We start from the raw sequence: 25398 nt of genomic DNA on the forward strand, positions 1-25398 counted from the left end.
GAATTGAAAGTAGGTGTGTTGGTGTGGGACGGAAACTGACATAGAGGGGAATGAAACAAATATAGGTATGTATCCTGAGTTTCGTTCGTCAAATCCACACCATGTATCCTAGTTAAATGTCTTAAACCTCTGGTGCGGTGTTGAAGTCTTGCAATAAGTTCCAACCCTAGAAATATCTTATCTTTGAGACCATTGTTTTGAAGTCTTGCACTAAGTTGCAGCCCCAGAATCTTGTCTTTGCCACCATCATCAGGAGGGTTTGAATTTTCACCACCAAATAACACAGGAAACCCTGAACTTTCTTCCATCTTTATCATTGTGTAATTGCCGAATTACACCTCAAGACTCTCTGTGCGAATACTTTCTGGTATGGATGTAGAACCAGAAGCTAGACCCATCTAACAAAAATCATGAGTTTGGTCTAGCTAGAAAGATTAAGTATTTCAATTCGAGTTTCTAATTGTTCCACACAATCTCAAAATAATGCCAATAAATTCACAACTTAATTTGGATGTTAATAAAATCTGCCACTAGCATATATTTTAAACAAATATGATAGTTTAGCCTTTTAGATTACATACGAGATATTATTAATATAGCCACACCAATTATGAGAAGAGCAGTTGGAATAAAGATAATGTATATTGCATGTTTATTCCTGTACCAGAAACACTACCTACTTTTACTACTACTAACAGGGGATGGGAAATAAGGTTTCTAGGCAATTATTTTTTGTTGTATATGATAACAAAGAAGGATATCAGCCAACCAAGAGGATTTTAATCTCGTCCAAGGGACCTGTTGGAAAACATACGGGGGATGCCCCTCTCAACAAGATTTTCTCCACACGCATCGGTGAAGACTCAAATCTTTTACCACATGCTTAAGGAATCTCTGTCTAGTACCACTTGGATAAACCATTTGTTGGTACCAACAATAATTATGGTGAGTGGCTTGAAAGAAATTATGAGTACTCTAACAACTGTGGTTGCTTTGTAAAGTATTAAATGATTTGGAAAAATTGGTGATACTTTTTGTACCTTGTTTACCAAACATGAATTGCCTAACTAATCTACTTCTCTCTCAAAATGTTCCTAAAAAGATCTTATTTGTGTGGGTTCCTCCTTGAACTAACAAAGACATTGGTGTAGATATGCAACAAATCAATTCGTGTGGGTATCGACCATGACTTTTAAGGAGAATACAAATTAATCATGTAATTGTGACTATTAAATAACTCAATTTAGAATAACGAAAAAATTAGAACTTTTACCATATTTAATTAATCAATGAAATCATGGTCGTTGAAGATGTTTATTGGCCATGGTTACCGCAAAGGGTAAGACAAAGCATAAAAGAGAGGGCAAAGAAATATAAGACACGGTCAATGAATTCCAACCAAGTAGATCTGCAACGAAGGCCCATGAATGGGATTTTGTTTTCTGGCTCATGGATCTACCACAAACAAAAAGAGCACAAAATGTTTAGAAAAAGGAAATATGCCAACACGAAAAAAAAAATAATTATAAAGTGTGATTAGGGTCAGTCTTGGACCTCTGGGGCTAATAGTCTATTTGGTGAATACAAGAGGAGGTGATGGACTTTATAGTGCAGATTTTGTGCGGTGGAAATAATTAGAGGTGTGAGAGGGATGGTAAGATGTATATTCAGGGTGCATTGGCACAATTACTCATTATAAAGCTTTGAAAGCTATTACGGTGGAAATAAGTTTTTCTATTTGATGTTATCAGCGAGACTAGCAGGATTGTGTGTTTTGTAATCCGTGTCTTTCCAAAGTAGCCAATGGGGACATCATTATACATTTAGTACATTACCCACTTTTTATTTGGTGTACATTCTTTTAATTTTAAATTGGGTCCAGATGTGGATAAGAACAACTAAACTAAGTCATTTAATGTATTGCTTTTATTTAATGTATTTAAATTATTAGTTATTGATTTGAGAAAAAATATTATATCTTACTAACAAATTTAATATGTGGATAGCATAGACTGCCAGTTTAAAAGTTTTTACATTGTCAATGATCAATTAAAAATATTCTTTTGCATGACTTTCAAGGTAGTTATCATCAAAACAAACAAACTTATATATATATATATATATATATATATATATATATATATATATATATATATATATATATATATATATATTTGTGATTTGATGACTCTATAAAACATATTTACACTACTGTTAATACATATTTAATTTTCTCTTAGTTCTTACACATGATAAAAAATAAGAAATACTTTATTATAATTTGAATAAAAAAGATTATCTTTGTATTTAATAGCTATAGATTCTAAAAAATAACCGGGCTTTTGAAAAAATTCCCATAGTTACTAATAACCAGGTATATAATATCTGGTTATTTAAAAGTAGTTATATAAATATAACTAGTTTTGTAGTTATAGGTATTTTCAATAACTTGATTTTTACATAAAAATAGTTGTAAAGTTAACTTATTTTAAAGACTGACATTTTAAAATAACCTACTTCACTCATTTGTCATTTTCGTTTACCTTTATTCGATCTTGGCTTTTGCTGTTCTGCACTTCTGCTACACTAACGCAAAAACCACTGAGGAGAGCCCCATCACGGCAACGAAGAACAGCACCACCACCACGGAAATCCCCATCATAGAGGCAAAGAACAACACTACCACCGCAGAGAACCCCATCACGACGACGAAGAACAATACCACCACCGTGGAGACAATATCTTAGAAGATGCAGCTATATTACCTCCAGAGTTAAGACAATATCTTCCAACTATGTTGACATTAAGACAATATTTTGACATGTTATTAAGACAATATCTTCCAACTTTTACTAGCTTAATAAAATATGGTGTTCTTTGGATATGTATAGAGTTGCTGCACCGACTATAGTAAGACAATTTACAAATATTTAATATTTAGTTCAATCTAAAATTATTGCTTCCAGAAACATTAGATTATTCTGGTATATGTAATCTAGAGTTATCATGTTACATACTTATTACCCAAACATTATAGAAAGTTCTAAAAATTTGTACCTATAATAAACATTCGTGCATCACCCGAATGAATATAAATAAAATAATTTCATAAAAAGAACTTAGAGAGTGATTCTTGGTGGTGCTTTTGTAGTAAATGGCAATGTGAATCCAACTGTTGAAGTCAACGTGAGTATTTCCATCATGTATTCAAATTCCTAATCTTCCATATAAATATTATATCATTCACAATTCAATCTGTCTAACTCTTTGGTTGGATTTGTTCCAGATATTTGGTTATTCAGAGGCTGCAGACGTTGTATTTACAAGTGGGGTAGATGTACTTGCAGTGGGGATAAATGTTACCCACCAAGTTGTACTAACTGGTACCCCCTTTGACAAATTCTTTTGTGCTCCTTTGCTATACTTGAGTCATTTTGTCTTACTAAAATGGGTAACTTTCCTCTAATAAATCTTGTATGGTTTACTATTTCTTCAACGGTTATAGTAATTTTATTTTATTCTTATTTCAGAATTTATGCATAAGACTCCAGTGCCGCCTTGGAGTTTGATAGTCACCGTTTTCGGTGTGTCGAGCACCAATAGCGCTTCGAGGCCATCAAGGGATGGTCTTTCCACAGGGAGAGACAAGTATCCTGACTTCCAGGGAGATATCTCTTGCAGACATTGGGCACGACTAGTGACCCCTATGGCTAAATTTGACCCGGAGATAGTCATAGAATTTTATGCCAATGCCTGGCCTACTGAGGAGGGGGTTCGGGACATGCGCTCACGGGACAGGATTTCGCCCGGACCGCTGCAGGGAGGCAGGTATGGATCATGCGCACCAACATGACTACCTTGACCCAGATATGGATGACACTGCTGCATAGCAATGTCTTGCCTAGCGACCACAACTCTGACCTCCCTCTGCCTAAGTGTCAGTTGGTGCATGCCATCCTGACACAGATGAGCGTTCACATGGCCCAAGTGATTGCTGATGCCATTTATTTGTTTGCTGGAATGGCGCCTACTAGGCACCCTCTGGACCTAGAGAAGTCCAACAGGGCCTTGGGGTTGCCGGCTCTGATCACGGGCCTCTGCCAGTCCTACGGAGTTCCTATCACCCCCAGCAAGGTAATCCGACCACTGATCACCCGAGCCTTCATCGAGAAGTACTGCACGCCTAGGCAGGCGCAGGGCAACGCACATCAGGACGCGGGCGCACCGCCCCCACCTCGGCAGGCCGATTCGGTTGGGCCACTGCACGTGGAGCGGTATATATATCATTTGGTTCACCAGCAGGCGGCCAAACACCATGGACAGGTGCAGATACATGAGTGTCTCTACCGGTTCAGCCTCAGTCAGCAGGGCCAGGTTTCCACCCCTTTTGTATGCCGTACCCCAGAGCAGTTTGGGGCTGAGGTCGCATGGCCTGGTGACTAGCCCGATGCCCAGTTAGGGGAGGACCCTACTGGATCCCCGGGTAAGGCGGATGAATCCCGTATGGATGAGGATATGAATCACCTGCTTGGTTTCTTGCGAGGGAGCGGAGCCACATGACCAAGGTCGCTGCACTTTTTTTGTGATTAACATTACTGCTTTCAGTTATTGTTTTTGTTGTCATCTAACATTACTGCTTTCAATTATTGTTTCTGTTTCCGCTATGATCTGGCATTACGGCTCTCAGTTATTTTGTCACTATTTTTTGTTGTGACTTACCATTGCATTCTTCTCTGTTTGCTTTGTTATTTGACATAGGTAGGCCGTGTGTGCCCTCATCCGCATGACCTTTTCAGAAAGAGAAAATAAATAAGTAATAATAACTTAATAGATGAAAAATAAATAAAAATAAATTTGGTTAGCTAAAAAGCCAGCATGCTTTTGATGAGAAAATAACTTCCAGCTTTTCTTTGAACAAAAATTCACCGATCAAAATGAAGGGTTTTTTGTTGGAAAATGTGTATACACCTAAAGGGTGAATGCTGTGAAAATTTTCCCGAACGCCCCTAATGGACTCGGATGAATGCGTGAATTGATAAAAGAACATGTTTTGGGAGCACTGGGTTGACTAAAATAGGAAATAAATCCTGAGCCCTAATGTCACATGACCATAAAAAACTTAATGCTTGAGTGTCCACATGGGTGCATGTATTACCAGTTTTGCATAAAATTTCCTAATCATCAGTGTTGCATGTGTATCATGGAAATAATGTGGGACTTCTCCTTTTTCCCTGAGCCGCTGGCCAAACCAACATCCTGACATATATCATGTCCAACCGTTCTACAAGCCTTGAGCCAAAATCCCAACTTACCACAAACCCTGCCCTTGGAAGAAAACAAAAAAAATAGAAGAGAGTTCCTGATCAAAGATCGGAGCAATTAGGATAAAACACTTACCTGTGTGAGATTGGTACACTTCGAGTGATATTCTTCTATTCTGTCGGGCCCAGTGTTTCCTCTAAATGGTCGTTTAGGAATGAACGCTAACATCCGAAATCTCATTTATGGTTATGAGAAAATTTCATCAGCATACTCTCCTTCCCCAATAGGCACGTTGTTTTTCATCAAAAAAATCATATATGTTGCTCTGATCAATTGGAGGTTTTGTTTGTTTACTAAAGCATGTTCGCATTTTAGTGAAAGAACACTGAGACTATTTAGTCTCACAATAGAAAGAACTACGTAGGTCTGAGTTCTTCATCACAAATGGAGGATACGTAGGAGCAAAAGCCTCGCTTTTGTCGACCACCCCACCTTTTGCTATCATGACCCAAGAGTCTGGTAGCATGCGGAGACACCTTTCGGTTATCCGCACCTCGTCATTCGGAGACCCCAAGTTCGATTGACAAGCAGAGGCCAATGTGGTCATCTGCACCCTTTTCGAAGATGTCAGCATCTCCCAATAGAGACTATTTTAGTCTCGCACATCACAAAAGCAAGAACTACGTAGGTCTGAGTTCCTCATCGCAAATTGAGGATACGTAGGAGCAAAAACCTTGCTTTTGTCGACCACCCCACTTTTTGCTATCGTGACCCGTGAAGTCCGATGACATGCGGAGATACCCAAGTGGTTATCCGCACAAACGATTTCTGTTAATCCTAACCCGTGAAGTTAGGTGGCAGGCGGAGATACCCAATTGGTTATCCGTATAAACACTCTTTCGCTGTCTGTCAGACTCAGAGTCCAGTAGCATGTAGAGACTAACGTCGTCTTCTGCACCCTTTGTCAATCAGGGGCCAATGAACTCGTTAACACGCGGAGACTTACATCGTCTTCCGCACTTTCTGTCATCCTGACCCGTGAAGTCAGGTGACGTACAGAGATACCCAAGCGGCTTTCCGTACAAACGGTTTCTGTCATCCTGACCCGTGAAGTCAGGTGACATACGGAGATACCCAAGCGATTATCTGTACAAACGGTTTCTGTCATCCTGACCCGTGAAGTCAGGTGACATGCAGAGATACCCAAGAGGTTATCCGTACAAACGGTTTCTCTCATCCTGACCCATGCAGTCAGCTGACAAGCGCGAGTACCATATGGTCATCCGCACCTTTCATCAACCAGGGGCAAACGAGCCCGTTGACGCGCAGAGACTAACGTCGTCTTCTGCACCTTCTGTCATCCTGACCCATGAAGTCAGGTGACATGCGGGGTACCGTATGGTTATCTGCTCCTTTCGTCAACCGAGGCAAACGAATTCGACAGTATCAGGATGATGTTGGTCGTTCGATTCTGATTATTTTCAAAAATTTTGCAGGTTTACTTTAGTCGTCCGAAGATATTCAAGCCCAACGACGCACGAGATTCTTCTCTGCTGGGCGGTGACGATCAGGTTTGATAGCGCATGGAAACATCGTGGTTATCCCATTTTATCGCTTTCAAGACACTAAAGTTTTGTTGACGCTTCTGATGCCTTTTCTTTCTTTCTGAATGACAGGTTCCGTTGGTTGGGATATTGACCGGTCGAATGATGTTCCGCTCGAACGAAATTAGTGTCTTATCTTTACTTCGCTTTTATCTCCAATAAAAGATAAGTAAAGAGGGGCAACTGCCCTACCCTAATTTCATCCGGGGACCATTGTTTGGTGGCATGCAACCTTCGCTTGACCACCTCGAGGTACTTAACACCCTTCGTTAGGTAATCCGTCAAGTTTCTCAACATTCCGAAAAGAAAATGTGTATCATTACGAAATCCATAAAGTTTCGAAAAGGAATCAGCATAAAAAACACAAAAGGGATGTATTTAGTAAAAACAGAAAGGGGGTGCAAATAGCAACCAGGCCCACTAGGGCCTTCCAGGATGTTCCAACAGAAGGCGGTGCCTTCTAGTGGAAGCAACCTAGCTCGCCTGGGCGGCAACCACCTCCCTCCTTTCTCCTATAAATAGGGGAAAGAGGGTAGAGTAAATTGTTCAACCCTTCTGGTAGTTTAGGATTCTCTCGAAAGTAGTGAGGAAAATTTTTTCTGTGGAAAACATCCATGCCGAGGTGCTTCCGTAACGCTTTCGAGACTTTTCCGTGAGCGATTTCGTGAAGATTCTTCACCATTCTTCATCGTTCTTCGTCGTTCTTCGTCGTTCTTCGGTCTTCAACCGGTAAGTTCCCAAAATCGAATCTTTCAATTCATTCTATGCACCCTTAGTGGTCCCCACTTGTTTCGCATACTTTTATTTTCATTTTGTTTGTTTTCTGTACCCCCTTTTAACGTGCTTTAACCATTTATTTAAGCCGTTTTCTCACCTAATAAATAATAAAATGATTTTCAACCATTCATTTGTGTTGTTATCTTGTTTAATCACTGTTAAAATAAAATCCAACCGATCGTTCATGCACTAATCTCGGTTAAAACCAAAAAAGGGGCAAAATAATAATAAAATAATCAAAATATCTTTGAATAAAGTAATCAAAAAAATCAATCGGACGTTTTTGTTTGGAAGTTTCCTTCTCGCAATTGAGGATACATAGGAGCGAGGGAAACACCCTTCTCGACCACAAAAAGATAAAAAATACAAAAAACATAAAAAGCATAAAAACACAAAAAAGACATAAAAAAGGGAAAATAAAACATTTTGAAATCATATTTGTACACTTGATTAAAGTTTGATGTCCCTTTTGATGGACGCATGGGGTGCTAATACCTTCCCCGTGCGTAAAAATAACTCCTGAACCTTTCACGCTTAAAGTTCGTAGACCACACCTTTTCGGGTTTTCCAACGTTTTCCTCGAATAAACGTTGGTGGCGACTCCGCGCATTTTCCTTTCTTGGATGACACACCCGTGAGCCCCGCGTCGCCTTCCCGCCGAAGGGTAGGTTGTGACAATTGGTAAGTTGTGATATGTATATTTGGGTACTAATGGGTACAACTGATATTGGACTTGTCTACCATGGAGACACCTCTAGTGCTCTTGTTGGTTATTTAGATTTTGACTATGCTGTAGATTTGGATGCAAGGAGAACTATGACAAGGTACGCATTCATGATTGGCAACTCTCTTGATAGTTGGAAGGAAACTCTTTAGCCCATTGTGGTTTTATCCACTACAAAGGTAGAGTGCATGCTCTAATAGAAGCAATAAAGGATGGGATCTGACTTAAAGGTCTGGTTAGCAATCTTGGGTTTCCAATTGAAAAAGCTATCATTTTTTAGGATAGTCTAAGTATAATATTGATGGAAGCTTTCTTGTGAAGCTTCTATGGAGGTTGGGTCTTTGAGCTTCAATAAGGTCCTTCAATGGTGATTTTCGGCCATGGAGTTGCAGCGAAAGATAAAGGATAAGAGGTGAGAGGACGCGCCATCTACTAGAGGATAAGCCATGGAAGGAGAAGCTTCACCACCAAAAGAGTGCCTTGGATAAGAAGCTTACAGAGGAAGCTTCAATGAAGGAAGAGAATGAGAGAGATAGAGTGATACAATCCTACCCCCTAAGGGCATTGGATAGAAGACTCCAAGAAGATTGGGGCAGAGATGCAAGAGAAGGCCCTACGGTTCTTATGAGCCTTAAGGTAGATTTCAGGCCCATGACATGGGCTAAGTATGAACTCACTTATCTTTGTATATTAGATTAAGGTTTCATTATTTTTGGCCCTTGTATTTAGGGCTCCATAATATAGGTAGGGTACCCTGGAAATGTAAGATTTTTCAGTCCTTGTATTTTAGGGCACCTAGACTAGTTTTTGTATTAGGGGTAGTTTTGTAAATTTCAGAAGGGGGGGTGAGCATTTACTTGCTACTCAAATTTCAATTTGAATTTGAAATTGAATTTGTGGAACCAAATTTTGGAGCCAAAATTTCACTAATTATGATTAGTGAATTTCAGCTATGGTTCAGTCCACTAATCCAAGATCAAGTTTAGGATTCTCCACTAAGTATGCTTAGGTGTTATGAGGCATGTAAAGCATGAAGGACATGCACAAAGTGAGACTATATGATGTGGCAATGGGGAGTAGCAAGCAAATTACAAAGTGAGACTAATGCATGTGAAAATTACAAAACTACTCCTAATACAAAAACTAGTCCAGATGCCCTAAAATACAAGGGCTGAAAAATCCTATATTTCTAGGGTACCGTACCTATAATATGGAGCCCTAAATACAACGCCAAAAATAATGAAACCTTAATCTAATATGTACAAAGATTAGTGGGCTCATACTTAGCCCATGACATGGGCCCGAAATCTACCCTAAGGCTCATGAGAATCCTAGGGCCTTCTCTTGCATCTCTGGCCCAATCATCTTTGAGTCTTCTATTCAATGCCCTTAGGGGGTAGGATTGCATCATAGAGGGTGGGGGGAGGGGGGCATGGGAGTTGAAGGAGATTAGGGAGACAAGTTGAACTTTGAGGTGTGTCTCACAAGTTTCTCAATCATCAAAGTTATGACAAGTGTTACACAAGTTTCTATTTATAGCCTAGCACATGGGAAGCTTCCTTGAGAAGCGAGGAAGGTTGCTTCCTTGGGAAGTAAGGAAGAAACCTTCCTTGAGAAGCTAGAGGGGGGCTACTCACACCTCTTCAATAGCTAAGCTCACCCCATGCCAAAATACATGAAAATACAAAAATTAAAGTCCCTACTACAAAGACTACTCAAAATGCCCTGAAATACAAGGCTAAAACCTTATACTACTAGGGTACCCTTAACTTGTACCCTTAATTTGTAGGGTTCCCTACAAACCTAAAATGGCCAAAATACAAGGCCTAAAAGTAGGAAAACCTATTCTAATATTTACAAAGAAAAGTGGACCCAACCTTGGCCCATGGGCTCAGAAATTTATCCTAAGGTTCATGAGAACCCTAGGACCTTCTTTAGAAGCTCTAGCCCAATCCTCTTGGAGTCTTTTGCTCATGGCTCTGGTGACTGATCCCTTCCTAGGGAGGATTGTATCATCCCCTCCCCCTTGAAGGGGATTTGACCTCAAATCTGTTGGTTCCTCCTACTCATTATCGGCTCCACCTGCAAAAGGAATTAAATCAGAAATGTTAAAAGTGGTGTTGACTCCATACTCTTCTGGGAGGTCCAACCTATAGGCATTTTATTGATCCTCTGCAAGACCTGAAAAGGTCCATCCTCTAGGACTAAGCTTGGATTTCCTCTTAGTAGGGAATTTATCCTTCCTAAGATGGAGCCAAACCCAGTCCCCTTCATTAAGAACTAGCTCATTTCTTCCTCTACTTCCTTTAGTAGCATACACCTTTGGTTGGTTCCTAACCCTCTCATGCAACTTCTTTACAAAATCTAACCTTGATTCCCCTTCTTTATGTATAAAAGAAGTGTCAAGTGGGAGGGGAATTAGGTCTTAGGGTGTTAGAGGATTGAACCCATAGATAACCTCAAAAGGGGATTGCTTGGTGGTTCTATGAATCCCCATGTTGTAGGAAAATTCTACATGAGGAAGATACTAATCCTAAGACTTATGGGTTCCTTTCAGAAAAGCCCTTAAAAGGGTGGATAGAGACCCATTCACTACCTTTGTTTGCCCATCAATTTATGGATGACAAGTGGTAGAGAAAAGAAGCTTAGTTCCTTGCTTAGCCCATAAGGTTTTCCAGAAAAGGCTAAGGAACTTAGCATCTCTATCTAACACAATAATCCTACGCAAACCATGGAGTCTCATAATTTCCCCAAAGAAGAGTTTTGAGATGTGAGAAACATCATCTACCTTATGCCATGGTATAAAGTGTGCCATCTTGCTAAACCTATCCACCACCACAAAGATAGAGTCTACACGTCTTTGGGTTCAAGGAAGCCCAAGAACAAAGTCCATACTAATGTCTACCGAGGGTGCAAATGGGATGAGTAAGGGTGTGTATAGCCTATGAGGTATCACCCTAGACTAGGCTTGTAAACAAGCCACACACCTAGTGCAATCACTACAATAAAAATGACCTATACCTACAGACAAAAACTGTCACTATAAGTAAAAAATCCGTAGGTAAATGTATAATAAACTTTGTCCTACAAACATTTCTTCTGTCAACTTTGAGGGGGCGTATAATGACAGCTAATTGTCTGTCACTATAGGTTTTACCTACTATGTATAATGTGTAGGTAAAAGTCATTAACTTCTACTTACATCTCCTAACTGTAGGTAAAAGTCTTTAACATGTACCTATCATCTTCAATTGTAGGTAAATGTTTAGATCTTAGAGAGAGCTTATAACATACATAATTGAATGTGGGCAGTGCAGCAATCCAACGATCCTTCCAGCTCCAACTCCAACTAGCTTTGCCAAGTTCATAATTACCTAGGCCTTGGCTAGAGCTGACCCTCCACTATTAGAGTGACAAGACATCAAGACCCTAATCTAGTACAAGGACCATAAAGATGTCTACAATATCTTTTGCATATATACACAAAGTTAGAGTGACAAGACATCAGAATAACTTCCACATATATTTCAGTTAGACATAATTTTATAGTTGTGCTCTTAATTTTATTGATTTATATTTATAAGAAATAAATTTAAATCTAGAAGTATTAGCTAATCGTCATTTCCCTAATCAAATTAATCAAGAACAATTTTAGACCCATATAATTAGCATTCAAAATCGAAAATTAGACTACATAAACATAAAAGGAGATTCTACTGTGTGCGCATGTTCATACATAAACATAATTACAGTTCAAATCTGTCTTTCTTTTTGAGTTTTGAAAATAATAATAAACATAAAAGGAGATTCTGCTGTCTTTCTTTAATGTCTTCCTCAAGAAGCCCCCAGAAGAAATCTTCTGTGTCAAACCTGTGTATCAGATAGGGGTTGAGAGTCAATGCATTTTTTTCCCAATTGGGAAGGGGAAGGAAGAAAAATGAAAAAGAAAAGTAAGAAAAATGCTACTCCAATGATCAAGAAATAATTTGCAGAGTAGCTTTGTCCTATTGAAATAATAATTTTACCATCAAGATTATATGATTATGGAAAGATCATCAAACTGTCAACAATCATGAGAATTTTCAAGACTTTACCTGAGTACACTCTATCAAGCACACGGGGAACAACACAGAAAATAGTTGGTTTTAGTTCCCCAACATCATAAATTAACAATTTGACATCCTACAGCCATTGAGTAAATGATGGTCATATTCCAAATCCGAAGTTCAACTTTCGTGTGGGGGGGGGGGGTGATCAAACAAATCCAAAGTTTAATTATTACATCAAATGTTCATTTCATAATGACAGATATACATATACTACATATACTTACCCCACGCCAGAAACCATTTGAAGCACCATGCCATATGAATATCTCCTCAATGGTCCTAAAAAAAGTATGTGCGAGTGGAAGGTAAGATATGTATACATCCTTTTCTTAATAGGAAGTTCAAAGCTCTGAGTTTGATCCTGTGACAGTATTAAAAATTGAATTAGGAATGGGAAACACAAAATATTCAAAGCAAAAGACATAATTAATTCCTTGAGGTCATGACTGAAATTAACCTCAGAAAAATAAATTCCAATGTATATGATTCTGTATAAATTGGTCAAACCAAACAATCCCCAAGTTTCCATTTACAAGATATCCTTATATTTTCATTTCCATTGCACAAAAAAGTTATATTCATTAATTGCTGTAACAAAGACATAAAAATGAATGCTTCTTTCTAAAGCACAAGCATTTTAGGAAAGAAAGGAGAGAATCAACAAAACTTACTCTTGAGATACTTTGTTGCATTTGGAAATGTCTTGAATAGCTGAAAAGTTTCAAAACAAATATTTGGGTGAGACTAACTGTTTACAAAAGATTGTACACAACTCTCAAATCCTTCCTAACAATTAAACTGCTATAAAACAGAGGGCTTAGATAGGAGAACCTCAGGTATCTTCTTCTCTTCCGCAAGTGCAATTGAGACCTCTGAATGGCATATAATAAACTCTATAGCCCCAACACCTGTGTCACATGAATGAGAGTGTCAAAGCAACTGAAAATTATAAGTTTAATTTGAAAAATGAATATTTGTACAATGAGATATTCTCCCAGTACCATGCACCATTTGAATTTACTGCATGTAGTAAACTTCAAAAAACATATCATTGTTAGAAAAGTTATATATCACAATTTTAGGTACCGGACAAGTTTCAGTGTAAGTTCTTTACTTGCATTATTTTAAAAGGACTTTGTTCGTAAATAAGTGGAACTCTCTGCAAAGAGTAGATATTCAATATAAGAAACAAAGCTTCAATCTAGAAATACCTTATTCTCCATTAAGCTCAATAAGGACTACAAAAATCCAACTACCAAAGAAACAATATAGTAGAAATAGAAATAACAATAGATACTCAGCGCAAAAAAGAAACAAAAATCAACATATCAACATCTAAATAATACAATAGAAACCTCCAACATATAGAGTGAGCAGATTTTAGAAAAATCAAGATGGAATAAACTCACCAGAAAACAAGGGAAGCAAATTCAAAAATAAAATGTACCTGCATGCTCATAATTCATTCTGCAGAATTGGCACCATAAATACCACATTTTACACCCTGCAAATCAGCAATATATGAATTAAGCTGAAATGAACAAATTGCTAGAAACTATAAATATAATCATATGCAAATATGAAATATCAAAATCATATAAAATAAGGATATCCATGTCAAAGAACCAAGCACTTGAACTCACATGACCATGGTTCTGATTCACTCTTGAGCTATTCATGCACATGCAGATAGCCACATTACCAAGAACATATGGTCATATGTCTCACATTACCATGGTTCTATTTTGAACGAAATAGCTATCTGCCTCCTATCCTATTGAAACAGAATTGTTTAAAATATGTCATATGACGCAGCGATTGAGGTGAGGAACCATGTTTCCCCAGAGCCAGAGGTGGAGGACGCCGGAGTTGCTTCGTTGGCGAATCCAAAGGTAATCAGATGCTGCATGTCTTAATTATATGGAGTATTATGTAACATGAAACATATGATATATCACTTAACGACCGCAATTGTTGGACCAACGATACTAATCCTGCCGTAGGCGTTAAGGGTCATGTCATCACCTTCTACTCTTACTTCCTCATGTCCAAAGTGTGACTGATTACTATTACTATGCTAAAGCATGGTTACGTTCTTTACTTGCTTTGTGTCACCGCACAAACAAGAAAATTTTATTGCTTTTTAAATTTCGTATTTTCAGTTCCACTTAAATTGTATGTCTCTCCTTTTCCTTAGCTTTCATGGAGCGTTTCTAGTTCTTCATTAACTCTCTTGTTCAATTCTTCTTCTTCTATTTTTATGAAAATTTCTTAGATTTTTTTATTTAAATAATTAGAGGCTTGTGACAAATTCGGAATGCAAAATGATTTTAAAGGTTCAAAGGTAGCAAGCAAATCTGAAAATGTGAGTAAATGTGAAAGATTTTATGGCAAGTAGATTAAAGTTTCATAGATCGATAATTTTTTTAAAATAAATTTGTAATTTTGTGTGAAATATGATATTTTAATTGATAGTTTTATGTATAAAAGGTGAATTACACCTTTTCGTTTTGAAAATTTTCTTTTTATCAGATTTCTCTTCTTCTTTCTTATATGTCTTTCTTGATTTCCTCATCTTTTTTCTAATTTAAATTAATTTCCTACTCTATTTTTCAATCTCACGTGATTTTCTCTTATTTCTTTTTAAACATTTTTTAATTATTATTAGTATGAAGTCTACCTCCAGCTTTTCTACTTTTGCTTTATGTTCTTCAGGAAGCAGCCGGACCTCATCAATCAATTGGATACACTAGGAGACATTCTCAGGGGACACAAATTCCAATTCCTAATAATAACCTTGCATATTTATGTTTGAATAAATCTCCTGTAATATATTACTAATAATCTTATTATTAAATGAAAAAATATTAAATATATATTTTTTAATTTTATTACTTTGTAAGAAGTATTACAAGCATCTCATATATACATTTTTTTAAAACATCCCCAAATAATATAGCCAAATCTGTTCAATAAATACGAGGATGATACAAATACTCTAATACTCTACTTATACATTGCCTATTATTATCATCCCCAAAAGTAACAAATGTTAGGACACTTATTAGTACCAAAATCTGCTTGAAGTATACTGCATGCAAAGTTTTGTTCTAAATTATATATACTGTACCTGACTAATCATATAAGAAGCTTGGTTCCAATTAAATGCGAAATAACTGAGGATGCATCGATCAAACTCATCAATAAATTTCTGGCATAAAGTAGTAGGGTCCTTCTGATCAGCAAGATATTCAAGGATGCTTTCCAAACACTCCTAATAATAATAACAGCAATTGCTCCCTCTGCCTCATTTGGAGAAGAGGTAAACCTGTAATCATATGTAAGCTCTTCCCACTGTTTAATGTCCCTCTGCGCAAATATTATAATATGTTCATCGCCATTAACACTTATAACTCTGGAATAGCAATTTGGCTGCACTCAAACAAAAATTATAAGCAATTATTTTTTTTCTTTAGCAACCAAAATAAGGCTGAATGAATTCTTCCATAAATAAACAAGTTGAATTGCAATATTTACAAACTAATGTCAAAAGCATAGGAGTCAATTCCATATAGTGGCACAGAGCAGCCATATAGAAGGTAGCAAGATGACATGTATTTAGAAGTCAAGGTACGCATTACATAAATTCTGACGAGAGAGAAGCTCTGATCCAGAATTGAATCCCACATAGCTTGTGTCAAATTCTTTCTTAAACATGAGTCGCCTAATATTTGAACAGAGATTTAGCTCACATATAGCATCTAATAAACAACTAAGTACCAGTATATTGTTAATCCCACATAGCTTTTTCCCTTTTTTCTTTTTATCTAATGTTTTCCTCTGAAAGCCAGTGGAAATAATAATAATAATAATTTACCTGGATCTATTCCATCAGTGTTTGGAGAGTCAACTCAGCAAGTAACGGCAACATGCCATGTAACCTGCGCATCAATCCCAAACCCTATGTTAATTGTCGCGTGTCCAGAACGAAGAAGAAGAAGATGATGATGTATCATATGGCTACACACTCTCTTTACCCAAACACGAACAGATAAACACGCAAACCAAGGGCATGGAAATCGAACTATTACATTATATATGCAACAAGTCAGGCAAAGTATAAATAAAAACAAATAATAATATAATAATATACAAAAGCTGAAGCATATAGAAAATTGAATCAAGTTCAGATAAGTTTGCAATGTAACTGAAATTTCTCCTGATGCGTTAATCAATCAATCAAATTATTCTTCGCGGTGTAAAACACGTAAGAAGAAGAAAAAAAGATGGGAAAATGAAAAAGAAAAGGGAAATTGTGAAGGAATTGCAAAAAAGAAAAAAAGGAAAAGCGTGATTGAGGAATTGCCTGAGAGAAGAAGGGAAACAAACGGGGAAAGGAAGAAAAGAGAGAAGGGATCTAGCTTGTAATGTTGGGGCAGACGGATGTGTTTTCAACGTTTGCGTCTGCGGGTTATTTTGGTGAAACTAAACTAGTACCTTCTCTGCATCAATTCAAAGGCCCGGTCCATAATCCAAAGGCTTGTGGCCATTTTGGAGTTTGATTTCAAGATAAAATGAATATCATTGTTGAAACTAACAAGAAATTGCCATAAAAAATAATGTTAATCTAAATTAATCCATAAAAATAATAATCTAAATTAAAATTTAATATTACTAATTAATATATTTTATCTTTAAAATTTTGAACAATTATTAACTAAAAATTAATTTAAATTGAATGGTTATTTTTTGAGATTGAGTATTTACTAAAAAAAACAAGAGATTAATATTCAAATTTAAACAGTCTTAAAGAGTTTTACCTACGCCAACAATTGTAGGTATAAGACTTTTGAGGGTATACCTACATCAACCAATTATAGGCACATGTTTTATGAAGTTTTATCTACATTACGTAGTTGTAGGTATAAGTTTTTTAGAATTTTGCCTACACTGTGCTTTTGTAGGTAGTCATCCTTTTGAGTTTTACCTACACTAATCAACCATAGGCACAAGTTTTTGAAGTTTTACCTACACAATGTAATTGTAGGTAGAAGTCCTTTTTCAGTTTTAATGAATTTACTTACACCAAATAATGGTTGGTACAAATGGTTGAGTTTTACCTACATTAGTCACTTGTAGGTAGAAGTATTTTTGAGATTTACCTACACTAATTAATGTCTGTAGGAAAAAGGCGTCCGTAGGCTTAGGTCATTTTTCTTGTAGTGAATGCTTATGGACATCTTTCTTCATATGGGGCCAATAAAAGTTTTCTTTCAGTAAGACAAGGGTCTTGTCTATCCCAAAATGGCCCATGAGGCCACCCTCATGGCTCTGTTTCACAAATAATTTCCTGATGCATCCTTGGGATATGCAAAGCTTTCCCTTTTTGAACAAATACCCGTCAGCCAAATAGAACCCATCTTAAGCCTTTTGCCCATAACTCTCATAAATAGGAGAGAAATGATCATCTGAAGTGTTATACCCTAATTTCGTCAGGGGACTGTCATTCATTGATTCTCGCTAGCCAAACTGTGTTTTTCGACACCAGTCTCTGGCTCGCCTAGGTGAGTCAATTGCTTCATGGCTAAGTCTCAGCTTGCCTGGGTGAGCTGCAGGTCCACCAAATGCCATTTTTGGATATAAATAGGCGTGAAGGGGGCTGAGTAAAGGGTTCCAAGGTTCAGCATTGAAGGACATTGAGAGAATTGAGAGAGAAGAAGAAGAAAGAAGAGAAAATGAAGCCGAGGCGCTACTGAATCACGACCTGATCGACCCCTACATTGTTCCCTGTTCAGTGTTCTTCGTGTGGCCGTCGATTAGTTTTGTTTTTGATATTTGAATGTGATCTATGCACCCTTATGGGTCCCCCTTGTGTTTTGTGCATATTCATTTCCTCCATCTATCATCGGTGATCTCATTTTCTTTGTAAAGTTCAATCTTAACTGATCACTAATGTTGTAAAGTTATCTTTAAAGAGGTTGGAAGTTAACAAACGAAACCAAGATAAAATCAACTCATAACTAACTACTTTTTATCAAATATCACTTGAGATCATTTCAAGGTCCAACTCCTTAACGGTTCTCTCCTCTTTTCAAAAGTTAAAACATCATTTCAAGGTCCAACGCTTTAAACGACCTTTTTGTTCACAATTAAAATGAATCTTTCAAAAAACATAAAACCAACTTAACACACAAAACATTCGGACTTAAAGAACAGGTCTGAATTCCTCATCGCACCTGAGGATACGTAGGAGCAAGGGCAACACCCTTGTTAACCCAAAAAAAATAAAGAAACATAAAAAAGAAAACAACATAATTTTGAAGTTACATTATGTACACTCGATTAAAGGTTGTCGTCCATTGTGACGGGCGTGTATACCTTCCCCGTGCAAAAACAACTCCCGAACCCTTCTTTTCAAAATTCACAGACCCCCTTTTTGGTTTTTCTAACGTTTTCGTCGAATAGGACAAAATGGGCACATATTATATTTTTAATCACTAAAATTTTTAGTATTTTTTATTCTAGTCCCTAATAAAAAATTAAGGAACATTGACTAGTAAGAAAAAGTACAGGTATTACAAATAGAAATCCTAAAAAGTTTAGAGACTAAAAAGACAGTAAACCACAAATTTTTTTATAATGTGTAAGTCATTGATGATATTTGAGATGAAAACCTGGTTGTCTCATGCGCACAAAAGCTTCAAGAATAAAGATCAGATTAAAGTATAAAAGAAAAATCTTTAAATGCCATCGTTCTTTTATTCACTTGCCATTTATTATTTATTTAATGTAAAATTTAATGAAATCCATAACTTATTTGGATTGAAGCCAAAAACATAAGATCTGATTCAGTGCAAATCCGTGTTCCTTTACTTTTCGAGAAAAATTTACTTCCTTAGAAAATGTCGCGTGCGATGTGCAACCCAGCAATGGTGAGTAGGAGTGTTCTAGGGTCCCAAACGAGTTCAAAATCGGTGACAGAGACAATGAGTGGTTCCCACGAGTTTGTGATCAAGGGTTACTCACTAACGAAAGGAATGGGCATTGGGAAATACATCGTGAGTGAGACTTTCATAGTGGGAGGGTTCCAATGGGCCATATACTTTTTCCCTGATGGTAGGGACCCCAAAGATAATGCCGCTTATGTCTCTGTCTTCGTTGCACTCCATTCCAAGAGCACCAACGTTCGTGCGTTGTTCGATCTCACGTTGCTCGACCTATGCAAGAAAGGAGAGCACAAGGTTCATAGCCACTTCAGTCACTCCCTCACGATTGGGCCTTACACTCTCATAAACCATGGCAGCATGTGGTTAGTGTTAGTGTTTTCTTTATTTTTATTTTTATTTTTAGAAAATAAATATTGAAATGTATCTTAGTTTTTTAATATTTTAAAATTTAGTTTTAGTCTCTATACAAACTTATTATATTCGTATGTCCAACATTTATGTAAACAATATAGTCTTTAAAATAAAGCAAAGTGTTATTGATTTTTCTTTTAATCTTTTTTCACTATTGTCAGGGGTTAAAGAGATAGCTCTTTTATTAGAATATAAGACATAAAAATTAAATTTTCAAAGGAACTAGAGAACCTTGTGATTTTGGTGATATGATTTGGATATCATCATGATTTATTAGCTCTTGTATCCATTTTTTGTGGTGTACATTACGTAGTGATCAATGATGCACTTGTTGTGTAATAGGGGCTATACGCGGTTTTTCAAACGGAGACACCTTGAGACGTCAAATTTTCTCAAGGATGATTGCTTGAAGATAAATTGCACTATTGCGGTTTTAGTGTCGTCCATAGATTCTTCTCAGTTAAACACAATACAGGTTCCTGAATCTGATATTGGTGAACATTTTGGGATGTTGTTAGAGGATGAGGAATCATTTGATGTTACTTTCTCGGTTGGTGGAGAAAGGTTTCATGCTCATAAGCTTGTTTTGGCAGCTCGATCAACCATGTTTGAAACTCAATTTTTTAATGCTATGAAGAAGGATGATCAGGAGATAGTTGTTATTGACATGGAACCTAAGGTTTTCAAGGTGTCACATTCATTAAAAGTTCCTCTTTTTCTCTATACCTTTGTAGCTGTTTTTTGTTCCACACAAGATATATGCTATTTAATTCAGTTAAAATCGGGCCTATCGTTTGGTTGGTTATCTAATTTTAATCGTGTTCTATGTTGAGCAGGCTTTACTTCATTTTGTTTATAGAGACACTCTTTTGGAAGATGAAGAGCTCTTTATGTTGGATTCGTCATTCTTTCCTTCGTTGTCTGAATCATTTATAGCAAAGTTGTTAGCTGCTGGAGAAAAGTATGGTTTGCCAAGACTAATGTTGATGTGTGAATCTATACTTTGTAAAGACATATCTGTAGATTCTGTTGCCTATATTTTTGCTCTTGCTGATCGTTATTGTGCTACCCACTTGAAGTCCATCTGTCAAAAATTTTCTGCTGAAAACTTTGATGGTGAGTTTCCATGCTTAACTTTCAAACCCAACTCTACATTTGAGTTCATAGCCAATTACTTCTTAGCTTGTAATATATTTTCATCATTTTGGTGTCTACATTATTTGTTAGTTGACAGTTGATTCTCATATCATTTCTTTCATTATTATGTCTATTGCAGCCGTGATGCATTCTGATGGTTTTGAGTATCTTAAGAAAAATTGCCCATTACTGCAATCAGAACTGCTAAAGACTGGAGTAGGATGCGAGAAAGAATTTAGTTGAGAGGGAAAATACTAAATTGTATGTTCTTAATCCAAGGTCTAGTTTAGAGGAGTGACGACCTAAGATCCAAGGTTGGAAGAGACCAGAAAAATATAAAACAAGATTATATATATAGTTTTGCAGTAATCTTTTTATATATTATATTATGTTACTTTATAAATGAATTGAAATTACATTCTTCTATAATGTCTCTATTTTATATGTCTAAATTAAAATGTGGTATGTGATTATAAAGAGTATTTTCTTAGTTTTTTTTTCCCTGTGTTACATTTAAAATTCATGTTAATGAATTTGTGGCTCACTATTACAAATCAGCATGCATGTGATAGAGATTCTCAACCCTTTGTCCTTTCTTTTGGAAATACATTTCACACACTTTCTCTATAATTAGGCCAAAGGTATCTTTCTCTCTCGTATGTTACCACATCTTCAAGTTTCATCCAAAATTTCCAAATTTCTTTGTCTCCCTCACCTAGTAAACTATTCAAGCTCCATCCACCATCAGTTCGTGACTATCTTTGCAATTCAGCAGCAAAATTTTGCACTCACCATGAGTATTCTTGCTTCTTTCATCTATCTATTTTTCTACTCTGCTTTACTTGCACTCTCTCTCTACTCTCACCCACAGGTTTTACCACCGCAACCAGCGGGTACAATCGCTGGTCATAACCAATTTTCGTCACACCGGCATTGCTCAGTTTGTGCAGTTTCCAACTCTGAACAGTCAGAAACTTCTACCCCCTCTTAGTTTTTTTTTTTTCATATCCTTTCCCACTGCACATTGGATATGCCCTCCATCCTCTCTTCACCAAATTTTCACGCTGCAACAGCGTGCTCCACCAGAGAGACTCTGAATTTGGGTCCAACACCGCATTGAAAGTCATCGTTGTGACTCACAATGCCCAGTGCGGCATCAATCTGTGAGCTGATGAGATACAGAGAAGAGAGAAAGGATATACGGGAACCGAGAATGTGATCACTAAGGAGAGAGAAATAGGATACATGAATTATGGAGGAGAGAAAATTGAGATTTTATTTTAATTAAATGTATAAAATTTCTTTAATACCCTGAAATAATTAATTTACATTTAAAAAAAATAGATTTTTTGTCCTAAATATTTTGGTGTACAATACTAAGATTGTTTTCGTAATTATTTGTTATCTAAAAGTTTAAAAAATAAAAAATTAAAATAAAAGGTAAAATCTGATTTCAAGATTGAAAAAACTGTCACTTATTGATGCTTTCAAGAAAGGAATAACTTTAGATTCACTTTGGAGTGTTCTTTACTCATGAAACCATTCTACCTTGGAAGATACCCAGTTGTGTCCATTGTAGCTACAAAAAATGAACTCATCAGCATCTTCACGAGTATATCCTGATATGTTTGCATTGTGAAGGGAACATATGTTTTACACCCTACATGGCCTCAAAATGTTGAGGAATCTAAGCCCTTCTTCTGTACCGTCTGTTTTACAAATTCTAAACAAAATCTCACCTTGGCTGGTAGGTTCCCGAATCACATCTATTCCCACCATCATTGAATCTTGTTAACTTACATCATATCCTCTTCCTATGTTTTCGTAATTTCCATCTTGTTTTCTTTTTTCCTTGTCAACCTTCTTTGTTGTTTTGAATCTTTATTTGTTCCTATTAACCAGGTGGCATTGAAAAAACCTATATAACATCTTCAAAGTAACACTTGTCGTAACTTTGATGAATGATAAACTTGTGAGAAACACTTCAAAGTTCAACTTCTCTCTCTAATCTCCTTCAATTCCCACACCTCGCCCCCCTCCTCCCCCTCTCTCTCTGGTATTCTCTTCCTCCATTGAAGCTTCCTCTTTAAGCTTCTTATCCAAGCCACTCTCTTGGTGGTGAAGCTTCTCCTTCCATGACTTATTCTCTAGTGGATGACGTCTCCTCTAACCTCTTCTCCTTTATCTTTCGCTGCAATTCCATGGCTAAAAATCACCATTGAAGGACCTTATTGAAGCTCAAAGATCCAGCCTCCATAGAAGCTTCATAAGCAAGCTTCCAACAAGTGGTATCAGAGCACAAGAGCTTCAAGTAGGTGCTCCTTAAACCTCCACTAATTTTCAGCTTTACTTTCTCCTCCATTGTTGTTTCTTCGTTTCTCTCCATGTATCTCCTCACGTGTCTTGTGCTGAATGTTGTTAACATAATTTTTTAGAAGTTCCACCGATTAAGCTTGCTATAGAAGCTAGATTTGATTTTCTATGGTTCAAATTCCTTGTTCTTGTTCTTGACCCATGAATTGTGTTGAGTTTAGGTTCCTTTGAGTTTTATATTGTCAATTTTTTTGGCTGAAACCTAAACCATAAAATTCTTACAAAAGCATTAAAGTAGAAGAAAACCTCAAAAATCTAGAATGACATATTCACCTATTGTAGTTTTGTCATAAAAGTCATGTCTAGTCATGAAACTTGTCACGTAAGATTCCTTATGTTGTGTTGAATTTTATTTTTCTTGTTTCTTTGTCTAACTCATTTGTTCATGAGTCAAATCTTGCATGTTAATTAGTCCTTAACATGTTCATGCATAATTCTTAGAGAGTCTTTGATTGTGAACCTTTTCTTGAACTTTTAGGTTTCCTTATGATTGTGTCTATTGTGAATTTGAGTTTTGGTGATTGAATTGCTGGCTGAAATTTTGATCCTAAGTGAATGTTGAACTCCTAAAGTTGTGGTAAATAGGCCTAGTGAATTTAACATACATAGGAAAGTTGAAAGTAAACCAAAGGAAATCAATATACCATGCTTAAAAAAATTCAAAGTCTGAAATCGCTGGTGCTGGCAGCTTGAACATACGAACTTTTAAAAATTACTGGGAATTTGTCACTGTGAATTTTAAGCTGAACTTTTTACTGAATTTCCTTGGCATATAGACAAAAATTATATAAAAAGAACCAAGTGATTTGGATAAAATAAAAAAATAAGAAAAATCATACAAGTTGACAGGAAAAATAAAAAGAAGTGAGAATGGAAGTGTGCTTGTTGTTTTGGCTCAAAATTTGTTCCTTATGGAAAATTCATATAATAAGTAGAGGCCTAAATATGTTCTTGGTCCTTTTAAGTTTGTGTTTTTTGATATTTGGTCATTGTGTTCATTTTTCTAATTTTAGTCCTTATAATAAGTTTATGCTTTTCAAATTTTGGTTCCTATAAGTTTTTTGCTCATTTTTAATCCTTGTAAGTTTATGTTTTTCAAAAATGAACAAAATATCTTACAGTAGGAACAAAAAATGAGCACAATATCTTACAGAAACAAAAATTGAAAAAGAGCGAACAAGGACTAAAATTAGAAAAATGAACTTACAGGAACCAGAAAAACATTAATTTACAGGGACCAAAAGCATATTTAGGCCTAAAGTAGACTTAAGAATCTATTCAAAGAAGTTTAAACTATTTCTAGAAAGATGTTTTAAACTATTTATCTTTTAAAGAAGTTTTCAAAATTTTAATTTTTACTAAATAAGCCTCTTACTTTTTTGTTATTAGTCTTCTTTTACTTTTTAACTTTCTTTTTCAATATCCCTTGTATCTCTCACCTAAAACAATCGTATTTGAGTCAAATAGGATAAATATGAACAAGAATTCCTTTCTAAAATATTGACAAAATAATTTACTAGAAAATTAAATTATTGAGTGACTAACAAGGGGAAAGAAATTAAAGGACCGATATCATGATATTTTTAAATGTCTAGATACCAAATATAATAACCATAGGTATGTACGTAAGGGTCATAGCTTGTACACCATTGGTTTAACCAATAATCAGGATGTGCCACAAGCCTTAAAACAAGTAGAGCATTCAATGTGGTTTTTTTCCAAGCCTAATCTGGCTAACTCACAGATTTAATGAGTTTGGTCCATGGGTACATCAAGGCTATCGTGGAAGAGTGTAATATGTCTCCCATCATGGGAAAGGATATTGTGCCTGTCAGATAAATTAACTTCATTTAAATATCAACAACTACTTTTTTTTTTGTTTTATCATGATGTCCCTGTCTTTTTCCATTATACACTCTTTCTTTTTGTCTTCCTTCATTCCCTGCTTATTTTCTTATTTTCTTGATGTCTATAATACCTCATGTGAATCACACCGGAACGAGAAAAATCCTGAGGCTGTACAGGTATGAGAATATACAGTTAAGGATAACTTA

The 25398-nt window shown here is 36.3% G+C and overlaps 1 protein-coding gene and 2 long non-coding RNA genes across 4 annotated transcripts; 1 reads left to right on the forward strand and 2 right to left on the reverse strand.

The window, feature by feature from the left end:
- Positions 1 to 12699: 12699 nt before the first annotated feature.
- Positions 12700 to 13810, reverse strand: LOC121174492 (uncharacterized). Its single transcript, XR_005890595.1, has 3 exons — positions 13308 to 13810; positions 13148 to 13187; positions 12700 to 12837 (listed from the first exon to the last, which is right to left on the reverse strand). It is a non-coding gene; the product is annotated as an uncharacterized lncRNA (long non-coding RNA).
- A 57-nt stretch (positions 13811 to 13867) lies between these two features.
- On the reverse strand, positions 13868 to 16794 carry LOC121174491 (uncharacterized). 2 transcript variants are annotated; one of them, XR_005890593.1, is made up of 4 exons: positions 16354 to 16794; positions 16118 to 16200; positions 15607 to 15908; positions 13868 to 13980 (listed from the first exon to the last, which is right to left on the reverse strand). It is a non-coding gene; the product is annotated as an uncharacterized lncRNA (long non-coding RNA). The 2 variants fall into 2 exon arrangements; XR_005890592.1 differs by lacking the exon at positions 13868 to 13980 and having other exon boundaries at positions 15201 to 15908.
- Positions 16795 to 19315: 2521 nt separating this feature from the next.
- LOC121174487 (BTB/POZ and MATH domain-containing protein 4-like) lies at positions 19316 to 21423 on the forward strand. The gene is made up of 4 exons (XM_041013708.1): positions 19316 to 19785; positions 20177 to 20522; positions 20671 to 20950; positions 21111 to 21423. The coding sequence occupies exons 1-4, from the start codon at positions 19379 to 19381 to the stop codon at positions 21212 to 21214; spliced, it is 1137 nt and encodes a 378-aa protein (XP_040869642.1). The 5' UTR covers positions 19316 to 19378; the 3' UTR covers positions 21215 to 21423.
- Positions 21424 to 25398: the final 3975 nt, after the last annotated feature.

Source organism: Glycine max, unplaced genomic scaffold (genome assembly GCF_000004515.6).
Source record: "Glycine max cultivar Williams 82 unplaced genomic scaffold, Glycine_max_v4.0 scaffold_32, whole genome shotgun sequence".
Classification (NCBI taxonomy): Eukaryota; Viridiplantae; Streptophyta; class Magnoliopsida; order Fabales; family Fabaceae; genus Glycine; species Glycine max.

Coding starts and splice junctions, on each gene's coding strand:
- LOC121174487 (XM_041013708.1), top strand. CDS start 19,379: ATGTCGCGTGCGATGTGCAACCCAGCAATGGTGAGTAGGAGTGTTCTA. Junction 19,786..20,176: donor ATAAACCATGGCAGCATGTG/GTTAGTGTTAGT, acceptor GTTGTGTAATAG/GGGCTATACGCGGTTTTTCA. Junction 20,523..20,670: donor TGGAACCTAAGGTTTTCAAG/GTGTCACATTCA, acceptor TATGTTGAGCAG/GCTTTACTTCATTTTGTTTA.